Source organism: Gymnoscopelus microlampas (genome assembly GCF_963454915.1).
Source record: "Gymnoscopelus microlampas genome assembly, chromosome: 19".
Lineage (NCBI taxonomy): Eukaryota > Metazoa > Chordata > Actinopteri > Myctophiformes > Myctophidae > Gymnoscopelus > Gymnoscopelus microlampas.
In genome coordinates, this window is record NC_139956.1 from 29646479 (window position 1) to 29658070 (window position 11592).

Sequence of the window (11592 nt, forward strand, 5' to 3'; positions counted from 1 at the left end):
GCATACACAGGGGTCATCACCATGCCAGCTTGTGATGGACATTTTCATTGATATTTTTTTGCCACAGACAAAATAAGTGATCCATTTTTTTTTTACCAGAAATGTTAGTATATCTGCATTAACCACTGAGCCACAAATAAATATATGTGATTGTTTTAAAAGCTCACAACACAACAAGTTCTACCTTACCATAGTGGTTTCTTTCCATTACGGTGATATCTTGATGAGAAATCTTCTATCATGATGAGAAAGTCTTAGACCTTGCATTTGTGATGTAAGATATGTGGAACAATGGTGAAGGAACCTGTTTTCAGCATTTGTGTGCAGACATGTAGTAAGTGGGGTTAATGTGTGTTTTAAGCTCTTTTTGAATGTATTCATTTAATTGTCTTGTTGATATATAGGTACAACTGCCCTTAAGGCAGTGTACAATTATATGCTTAGTGCGTATTTCTGCAAATGTTAAAGTGTGTGTGCATACCAGGCTCTTTGCTTATCAGTTTCTCATACCCAAGTAGTCACAGCACACATAGCTCTAGTCTCAGGTTGCATACTGATTGAAGCTACCCTCAGTAAATGTTCATTAGACACGCCTACGAACTGTGAAGCTCTGCTTTTTATTACCAATAAAAGTGTTGTCAAGTCAGAGATACGACAGTGATACTGTGGAGCAATCTGTGGTAGCATTGTTCTTGTCACTCCTTGCTAGCAAGTAAAATTGAGATCTCAGTGTGTCCGTGTGAGTTTATTTGGAGTCTGATCTGCAGCCTTAAGGTTTATGATAAATTATAGAGAAACCTATCAAATGGAAAAAGAAAGGTCAGAGTCAAAAGCATCATACACCTGTATGTACAGTACATGATGAGTGATTTGATCATGATAAAGGGCATGATAGGATTTTAAGGAATGTAGTGCCACAAATACTTTCATGCAAGGGCTCCTAACTTTAATCAGAGGTGAGCTAATTTATAAGCTGGAGGTCTGGTGGTGGTCTGGTGGTGGTCTGGTGGTGACACAGACACTATAGGATGGGTGTGATGTGCTCATATTTGCACACTCTCATCAGCATCCTAACAGCGCTGTCCTGGATGTACTGAAGCCTTTGAAGGCTCTCGCTTGGGATCCCGATAAGAGGTGCATTGCAGTAAAAATATTTTGTGAAGTTTTATGACTGAAAAGAACCCCTCTAAAGTCCTTCAGTATGTGTCAAATGCAGATGTCCGATGTAAGAGTCCCTCAGAAATTTGGGTTGCATGACGAGATGATCAGATTATAGGTTCTCTGTGAAAGCTACTTTTAGATATGCTGACAGACCAGTTGTGACTATACTGGTAGTCATTGGTCTAGACAATATAAAACCAACTCCACTGGCACAAAGGGAGTCCACCGAAATGTTGACAGTATTTGAATACAATGACCTTCAGACGGTTGAATGCATCATAATTACAGAAGGGTGTTACAGTGTGCATTTGTTATTACAGACTGCGGATCAGAGAGGAATGATGATTACCGGTAGTGCATCAGTGACATCAAAACAGTTTGATGTCAGGTGCCACTGTATGGGAGGAGTTAAGGACATGGAGAAAGCTATTTAATGATGCTGATCAGGCAAGTGAAACAGAGAGAGAAAATGGCCCTCGACATGAAGCTGCTGTGCGGATTATCTCTGATACTCATCCTGGAGTTCAAAGGTGAGAAAAGCACTTTTTTTTCTCCTTTCTTTTTAGGCATTCGGCTTAAATTGATTATTCATAATCTTATTATTATAAGTGATGCAGGATATAATTATTTTGCTTCCAAAACAATGTACTGCACATCCCTCCGCATCTCTGTGTAAAGCACAGTGAAAGAATTTAGAAAAGGGATTCGGCTCCAAATCACTTTTAATGTGCCTTATCTTAATAAAGACATGAGATATAAAAAATGAGACTACCTTTTCTAAATATGATGATATTGCTTCCAATATTTTCCCTATTTTTCATTCCCACTAAGCCATGGAAGAACCTCCATCCCAATTTTTTCAGATCTCAACTTGGTGCTACAACAGCCCACTATTTTTTTGGGCCTTTGAACCATCATACAATCAACTTCTTTTTTTTCTCCCAACCAAAATGTATTTGACCTTTTGTAACTACCGGTACATATCTCTGTGACAGTAGTATTTTATTGCTGTCCTAGGTTACCTGAAGAATATGTACAGGGCAATGTTCGAGACAGAAATTGACATGAGACTCTATAGCCAAGAAGAGACAGACATGGACCACTAGTTGAGAAAGAGTTCACTCAATGACCTGGTGACTTAAGGTGACCCAGCAGTTACTGGGAAGTAGGATGTCAAGAACTTCCACAGAAAGGGAGTTAGAATCTCAAGAAGGGGAAGTGTACCGGATTGCTGTAGTCATCATTATTAGGAAACGTGCCCATGTAATAGCCAGTGTGTGCTCTCACTCATACATAAGTTACAAATCAGTATATCAGTTAACATGAGTTAGAAGGCTGGATAAAGTAAGAGAAATTCACAAAAACACTCAAACACTCAAACACTCAAAAACACTGTGCTCACTATATTTCAGTCATTATTTAATTCTGCCTATGCGGGTGGATTCTTGCCAATGCTTTTCAATGGGAACAGAGCTTTTTTTTTTTGCAGAAATCCTTGAATGGCAACAAACCGCTCCGTTCCCATTGAAAAGCATTGACAGAATCTGCCCGCATAGGTAGAATCAAAGTTTGGTGTGACAGCACCCTCAGTGGTGTCTCCCCAAAATATATGTTCACGTTGTGATACCAATTTTATCCAATCAGGAGGGGAGAGAACTCCCCAATGATCAATTATCAGATTATCATTATAGAGTTCCAGTTCCAATTCACTTGTTTATCGTGTATCCTTTATGAGTTCTCTCTCCTGATTGGATAAAACTGTTATCCCGAACTGAAAATGAATTTTCTGTTCACTAAAGAAATGTAAAGATCGGGAAACCCCTGTACTGACCAAACACTCAGCGGTTCTCAAACTATGTAAAAGAAGTGTAATTTGTTTTTATGCAAGCAACACACAGCATAATCCAGCCGGAACAGTATATGTACATGAGGTTAGACATAAGGTGCATAAGGTTGGGCACAAAGGTGGTAGCACTTTGGTAGGGCCACAAAGCAGCAGCTACAGTATGTATGATAGGTACTAAGGTGCGAAAGGTGTCAGCACATTGTACATGAATCATGTACAATGTGCTGACACACTCTGTTTGATAAAGTGCGAACAGAGTGTCAAAGTACTGTCGTAATGTTCAACCACGTAGTCCACAGAGGGCTGTAACTTTCACGAGTAATGTCCAAAGCCAGCCTGATGACAGGAGATCGTCAGGCCTTGTTAAACAGTCAGCGATGTAATTTCATTTTCAAATAAATATTCATATTCAAGGCCAACAATGTATGCTTTTACTTTAAGATATACTTTAATTCCATTTTGAAATTGCACCCCTACTCTATAGCAACAATCAGAATATAGCTATGTAACACTTAATATCACTTACACCACCTCTTGACTAATAGCTAAATGAACTGCTTTGCTCTGCCATTGTGTGCCATTGTTCTGTCAGTATTTTATTTTCCTTTTTTACCGGTTTGATGTACAGCTTAAAAGTTTGTGGAAATGACCCCAAGAAGAAGAACTCACATATTTGACACTAAAATTACAAGGCAGATAAATGATACATTACAGTATCTTTTGGTTAATTTTATTCCTCAACCAACCTACAAGTGACGCATTATGCAAAATGTAATAGGCCTAGGACTCATCAATATTTTCAATCAATGTAGTGAACTGAAGTCAACTTTATCAATATTTTGTAAACAAAATGTCCGTACTAGTAACACATTAGTATTAGTAGTACTGTGTATTGTTACTATCATATAATTCTGAGTTCACTCTTCATTGACATTTACAGTACATCTTAAATTCCTTTGTGCAAATTATTCAAATTCTTTCTTTTGTCATTGCCTATGATAGAAAGTGGGCGTAGGATGCATCTTAACATGTCAAAAGTGACATGCCAATTAAAGTATTGTCTGGACTTTAAGTAGTTATGGCATACCTATAACCAGTTTGTCAGACCCAGTTTTTGGCTGATGGAGATTTAGGCCCTGTCCACACGTACACAGGTTGTTTTTTCTTCTGTGAGTTTGGGCCTTTCAAAAAACTCATTTTGGCCCCTGAAAATGAACTTTGTGGAAAACTTCTTCCAGGGTGAAGATATTTAAAAACTCAGTTTTCAGTGTTGCAGCGTAGACAAGGTAAACTGAGTTTGGGGCTGCCACATCATATTTCGTGGATAACCTTTGCTTGGTTATATTTCTTCTCACTAAACATCCATGTATTGAACACGGACATGGTGTGTTGTGGTCAGTAGAGCACTTCCTTTTGAGTCACAAGGTTCTGGGTTCGATACCAGGCACTGTCAACTCAGAGTATAGCATCAATATGGAACACTTTACATACCGGTACTGTACGGTAGGTCCAGACCAGATATCTGCAGGTCCAGACCAGATATCTGTAGGTCCAGACCAGTCCTCAAATTGCCCATCCCTGGTTGCTGCGTTAATTTAAATATTTTTTGTATTGTCTTTTGTATACTTTTATTTGAGGAAAACTACGGAAGTATTAGTCTTCAGATATTTTATTTTTCTGTCAAACAAACATTTTGAGTACAATGAAGAAATAGGCAACAAAGTGCAGACATGTACACAACTATGCTCTTTACTGAACAGCCTCACCTAATGTTTTCCTTTGTTTTGAATTGCAGGCTCTAATGCGCAAGGGAACGGTAAGCATCCATGTTTAACTATATTGTTTGTTTTTACATTCATTCCTCTCTGCAGTATTTAAAACATTAACAGCCTGTTTTTAAGCCTAATGAAAAAGACAACCATCTACAGTATCTTACATCTAGTAGCCCACATAGTAAACATCACTAACACAACCTCATTTGTGTTTCATTAGTGTGCGGTAAGGCCCCTGAGAAGATCAAAATCGTTGGCGGTCATGATGCCACCCCTGCAAGCTGGCCTTGGCAGGCCAGTATACACAGCAGTAATGGCCATTTCTGTGGAGGTTCTCTCATCAACAAAGAATGGGTGCTGACCGCTGCTCACTGCTTCCCAAAGTGAGAAATCCATGTTAAGGCAGACTTGGGCTGTATTGAGAGGGAAATAGTTTGCACTCTTTTGTTCCAGTCCAAACAAGTCTTTCAACCACTTGAGCCCTATATACTTTGTTGTACGACAAATATCAAAAGTAGCTGAACTACAAGCTCAAAACACCTTGCACTGCAACATGCTGTGGATGACTCTGTAATTTATTCTGCCTATAATGACATGCCATCTGTGTATGTTGAATACATACAAGCTGATATGAAGGTTTTTCAGGTGCATTGATAAACGCTGTTGAGTCTTGTGTGTGTGTGTGTGTGTGTGTGTGTGTGTGTGTGTGTGTGTGTGTGTGTGTGTGTGTGTGTGTGTGTGTGTGTGTGTGTGTGTGTGTGTGTGTGTGTGTGTGTGTGTGTGTGTGTGTGTGTGAGAGAGAAAGAGAGGGAGAAAGAGAGAGAGAGATCGCATTTGAATCAAAATGATCTTCAATTAAATCATCAAAATCCCCTCTGTTTCAGCTCGAACACTATGCCCACGGTTTATTTGGGTCGCCAGAGCCAAGAAGGTTCGAACCCCAATGAAGTGCGCAGGCAGGTCACACAGATCACCTGCCATCCAGACTACAACAAGGCAGCGAAGTTCGACAGCGACATCTGTCTCCTGAAGCTCGATAGCCCTGTCACCTTCACCGACAGCATCAGCCCAGTGTGTCTGGCTGCGTCGCAGAGCACCTTCCACAACGGAACCAGCAGCTGGGTGACTGGCTGGGGGGCTATCGACATAGGAGGTGAGCTGCACAGATCTAGATCAGTGGTTCTCAACCAGTGGTCCAGGGACCACCAGTGGTCCTTGAGTTGGGTTCCAGGTGGTCCCCAGCTAAATGATGGAGAGTTGGTAACCAAATGGACCCTTATTAGATCTTTAACTCTTGAGAGCGTAGAATGAAACCATTTGGTTTCATTTTACACTCTCAAGAGTTAAATTATTGTTAAACATCTGCATTACTTAATTAAATAATGGTTATTTTTGATTTTTTGAAGACAAATTGAAAACATATACATTGTGTGTGGTTAATGAATACATATTTAATCACCCCCATATTAAACCGCATACGTTTTGAAAATAATGGAGGGGGGTCCTGGCCTAGGGAAGCTAATTTTTTTTTTTCGTTTACAGGTAAAAGTTGCTATGGATAGAAACATTTCTTTATGCTAAATCCATGCAAATGATTCTGTTTTCATGTGTCTCCCATTAGTTCCCCTACCCTCTCCCCAGACCCTTCAGGAAGTTGAGGTGCCGGTCATGGGAAACAAACAGTGTGGCTGCTACCTTGACCAAAAGTTCGTCATCACAGATAAGATGATTTGTGCTGGTCTCCAAACTGGAGGAAAGGACTCATGCCAGGTGACAGATTCTTCTCTTCCTCTGTGCATATTAGCCAAGCCCCCAGAACCCAGTGGTTGCATTGAAGCGCATTGGACATGCTGACCATTCATAGGTACTGCAGCTTAAAACAGCTGGGGCCACTGTACATGAACGAGCGAAAACGGTTTCGAACAATGGGCTCGACTCATGAGCTTGCGCACGGGGCTGCGCACCGAGGTGACGCAAAACGTGTCACAGAAGCCCAGTGTTTGGACTAACGCGTTACTAACGTAACGCGTTACATAACGCAACTACTTTTTGCGGTAACTAATAACGTAACGCGTTGCCTTTTCCAATTCAGTAACGGCGTTATAGTTACTGTGATTTAAAAAGGTGCGTTACTGCGTTACATTAAGTGATCCAACTGAATTGTCTCCCCCGCGGAGCAGCTTGCCTGACATTTAAACAGGACAGACAGGCTTGGATGGATACAGGCAAATTCAAGCGCTCCCACTCACTCTAACTTGAGAAAGTGAAAGTTGCCAGAGAGAGAGGAGTAATGATTGGTTAACAGGGGGTAAAATGTCAGCCAAAGCCAATCAGAGACAGAGTTGGGCGGGTCTTGCCACACACACACACACACACACACACACACACACACACACACACACACACACACACACACACACACACACACACACACACACACACACACACACACTAGGGCATTCACGAATAGTGATTTTTAGTATTCGAATTATTCGACCTATAAGTATTCGAATATTCGATTAATCGATTTGATTATAAAAAATAAAATAATAAAAAAATAAAAAATAAAAAAAATAAAGTTTTTTTTTTTTTTTTTTTTTTTTCAATGACATTGATGACTGGACTCAAGGAATGCGAGTTGACGTCACACCAGAGCTCACAGCTGCGTGTCTGCTGCAGAAAAGCCACTAAAAAAAAAAAAAAACCTTTTTTTTTAATTTTTTTTTTTTTATCGAATAATCGAATAGTGGTTTGATAGTCGAATAGTCGGTTTGATAGTCGAATATTCGAATATTCGATTATTCTGTTAATGCCCTAACACACACACACACACACACACACACACACACACACACACCCACCACAACAACCGCACACACAGTCTCAGCTGATCGAAAGCGCAGCGTTAGTTTGCAGCTTGGAAATATAACCATTATTTAGAATTTGTGGGGATAAAGGGCGCTAAAGACATTGCAGTGACAGAAAACATTGTCCACATCGAGTAACAGCAATGCTAATCTCCTGAAGCACCTAACTAAAGTACATGGGGTTATAAAACTAGTCGCCAAAGAAGACTCCACCAGCAAAGATTTTTTTTTAATCGCCACAGCATGTCACCCAGACTCAACTAAACAGATTGATTGGCAGGTATGTTGTTGAGGAGGACATGCTTCCCATCGCAACGGTTGAGTTTAAGACGTTTAATTGTTCCACTACATTTCATAATGACTACAATGGTCTTTTCTCTCACTGTGCCACAGAGCAACACTAAAACTCTCTCTCTCTCTGTGTGTGTGTGTGTGTGTGTGTGTGTGTGTGTGTGTGTGTGTGTGTGTGTGTGTGTGTGTGTGTGTGTGTGTGTGTGTGTGTGTGTGTGTGTGTGTGTGTGTGTGTGATACAGTACACTAGCATAAGTGTGAGAGGTTTTTTATTTTAAAATAAAAAAAAGTTTATTCAGTTAAATTAAGGCCACTCACATCTATATGCAAATGACATCAAATTCATTCAAACTGACTACTGACTGGGGAGGGAGTGTGGGAGATAGGTGGGTTATTGTATTGCTTTGAGTGTAATGATCATTACATCCTGATGTGAAAGAAAATATTTCTAAAGAAGAAGAAACAAATAAACGTTTTCTAAAGAAGAAACAAATAAACGTTTTTATGTACAGCCTATCAAAATCATTTGGAAATAATATACCGTAATTTTCGCACTATAAGCCGCACCTGAATATAAGCCGCAGCAGCTAAATTGAATGATTTGTACATATATAAGTCGCACTGGACTATAAGCCGCGGGTGTAAAATCCCTAGATTTAGGAGGTCCCCTAGTGGCCGTTAGCTATAAAAATCCATAGATAAGCCGCACCGTTATATAAGCCGCAGGGTCGAAAAATGGGAAAAAAGTCGCGGCTTATAGTCCGAAATTTACGGTATATATTTTTCTTTTATTTTATACATTTTTTCTTATTTAAAAAAAAAAGTAAAGTAAAGTAACTAGTTACTAGTTACTTTCATAATTTAGTAACTAGTAAAGTAACGAAATTACATTTTTGGAGCAGTAACTAATAACTATAACTAGTTACTTTTTAAAAGTAACTTGCCCAACACTGCAGAAGCCCCAAATAGGCCTCGCCCATCACACTTCACAACCCGGAAGAAGGGGTGATTTCGGCCCATGCGCTGGGTGAGCAACTCAATGCAAGTGGATGGGAAGGGATATCCGGTGCCCTCTCTATTATTTTTAACTCTATGATATTAGCTCTATCATTCTCTATGACACCCCGTCGAATCAACAATCAAATATAACGTTTAAACAAACATATTAAACTCTTCATATGACGGTAATGTGTCGATGAAGCCTCCTTCAAACGGTGCATTTTCATTTCAGGCTTTGTGAATACCAAGGGACAAGGAGTACCAGAATAAACTTATTTAACCCTTTAAGACCGGTAACGCATCGGTGTCATTTTAGATGTATTCGGCTATTCAAAAATCGTGAAAATGAATGCAAATCTTTGAATATTTATATTTTTGGAAAACATTGGTAAAATATTTTGTTCCAGGGATCCCCCCAAAAGCAAAGATTCAAAGATTTATAGATATATTAACGATTTAAAAAAAAATAGCAGATCTACAAGCTCATTGCCGCGCTATGAGCTTGTATATCTGCTATTTTTGAATAGCGAAAGAAATCTAAAATTACAGAGATGCGTTCCCGGATTGAATGGGTTAAAAAAAAAAAACTTAAATCTCTCCTTTCCTCAGGGAGACTCTGGCGGGCCGATGGTGTACTACAATGGGGGAAGATGGATCCAGTCCGGGGTGGTGAGCTTCGGCGAGGGCTGCGCTCTGCCCTACCTCCCAGGAGTCTATACTCGTGTGTCACGCTTCCAGCAATGGATCAGCGACAGGACCACCGACCAAATAGGCTTCCTCGGGGTTCAAGCCCCCGGCCACGATAATGACGATAATGTGTGTCCTAAACCACCCATTCCAACAAAGCCAGCACCGAATACCGCAGAACCAGGGTATACCGGAGAACCACTGTATACCGCAGAACCAGGGTATACCGGAGAACCACTGTATACCGCAGAGCCACCGTTTACCAACCACACAGGACCAACAACATCACCCAGTACTTCACCGGAAGTGGAAGTGCTATGTGATGGTAAAGATGATCACGGGGGTGAGGAGAGTCTGTTTTGCGGTGGCCCACATGTGACCAATTTCTCGTACTTCGCCGTTTTCCTCACTGTCGTGCTCGTTCTCTTCACCCTGGCTTAGGGCCAACGCAATTAACCCATTCAACCCGGGAACGCATCTGTGTCATTTTAAGATTTCTTTGGCTATTCAAAAATAGCAGATATACAAGCTCGTGGCGCGGCACTTGGTGCCGTGCTCCGAGCTTGTAGATCTGCTCATTTAAAAAAAAATATTGACAACGTGTGCAAATCTTTCAATATATATATTTTTGAAGCGAACATTTGTAAAATATTTTGTTCCAGGGACCCCCAGAAGCAAAGATTTGAGTTACAAATGTTCACTTTAAAAAATATATATATTCAAAGATTTGCTAAAATGTTCACGATTAAAAAGGAAATAGCCAAAGTATAAAATGATGGTTATAGCTCAAATCTGCCAGTTTTCCTCTAATTGAATGGGTTAATCAGAAAAAAACTGCATAATAATTCAAACATATTATTGGGTCAGTTTTTGCATCTTTGCTTTCTTCTCTTCACTGTTATATAAGGGTTAATAACCAGAACATTGTACAAACCAATCTCCCTGTCCATCAGGCTCACAGAGACACAATAACATCACAGCGGCCATTACATACCACTTGACCAAAAATATGACACCGAATTGGAAAAATGCATATTTTCCCAACAGGAATCATCGTTATCAATAATCAAGATTGCAATATTAAGCTAAATCAGGTGCATCTTTGTAGCCATAATCATGCCATTATTCACCTCTTTTCAGGGTATCGAGGTTGCTTTACATTGGTAAAGCCCCCCACAGTAACATATTCTGAGATTGTGAACCATGCTGCAATATTGTGCAGCATGGCAATATGGTGTGTTGTTGAAAGAATGATGTTTCCACTTTAAGAGTTTGGCCTCAATCCCCCCAGCTCTGCGATTGCTCTCTAGCCTCTAGTGAAGAACACTGTTCTTCGCTAAAGAGGGTATGCCGATAGGACTGATGAACGGCTCTGGTTTGGTTCAAAATTACGTTAAGATTGTGTTCTGTTTTAATTGTGATTTAGGGTTAGGGTTACTCTTGCTACTGTACATGATAAATGGATAATCACCTGTTAAAATAAACTGCCTGCAATAAAAAAACATATATAAAATTCTGACTATTGCATGGACCGAATTATGTGATGGAAATGAATGATTAAATCTGAGATAGCCTCATGTTATGTTATGAATTATCATTTGTAATAATCCTTCGACATTCTTTCCGGAGTTAATCCAATGTGATTTACAGAAGACACATAGCAGTAAAATCAAGTTGACATTTTTTATTTAAAAATACATGCCTTGTCAGGGCATATAATGTTTGTCCGAATATAATGGTGAGTTTTGTTTCGTTTTGTTAAGGTATGTTAAGATTTTCTTGAAGTGACTTTGAACATGTCATGGTTGTTGATGCCAAATGGGCTGGTCTTTCAGGGATTTGTTTTTTTCAAGCACAACAAATCTCTAGAGTTTACAGAGAATGGTGCGAATAATTAACAAATTCCAGTTAACGGCAGTTCTGTGGGCTAAAATGTCTTGTTGATGCCAGAGGTCAGGGGAGAATGGCC

General features: G+C 39.9%; 1 protein-coding gene across 1 annotated transcript; it reads left to right on the top strand.

Annotated features, from left to right (window-relative positions):
* The first annotated feature begins 1570 nt into the window (after positions 1–1570).
* Positions 1571–11142, top strand: LOC311034853 (serine protease 33-like). The gene is made up of 6 exons (XM_084042877.1): positions 1571–1691; positions 4803–4823; positions 5000–5162; positions 5664–5932; positions 6401–6549; positions 9546–11142. The coding sequence occupies exons 1-6, from the start codon at positions 1595–1597 to the stop codon at positions 10062–10064; spliced, it is 1218 nt and encodes a 405-aa protein (XP_083899003.1). The 5' UTR covers positions 1571–1594; the 3' UTR covers positions 10065–11142.
* Positions 11143–11592: the final 450 nt, after the last annotated feature.

Excerpts from the sequence above, each read along its gene's own strand:
- LOC311034853 (XM_084042877.1), top strand. The coding sequence starts at position 1,595 with ATGATGCTGATCAGGCAAGTGAAACAGAGAGAGAAAATGGCCCTCGAC. Across the intron at positions 5,933-6,400 it reads GGGGGCTATCGACATAGGAG|TTCCCCTACCCTCTCCCCAG; the intron begins GTGAGCTGCACA and ends GTCTCCCATTAG. Across the intron at positions 6,550-9,545 it reads GAGGAAAGGACTCATGCCAG|GGAGACTCTGGCGGGCCGAT; the intron begins GTGACAGATTCT and ends TCCTTTCCTCAG.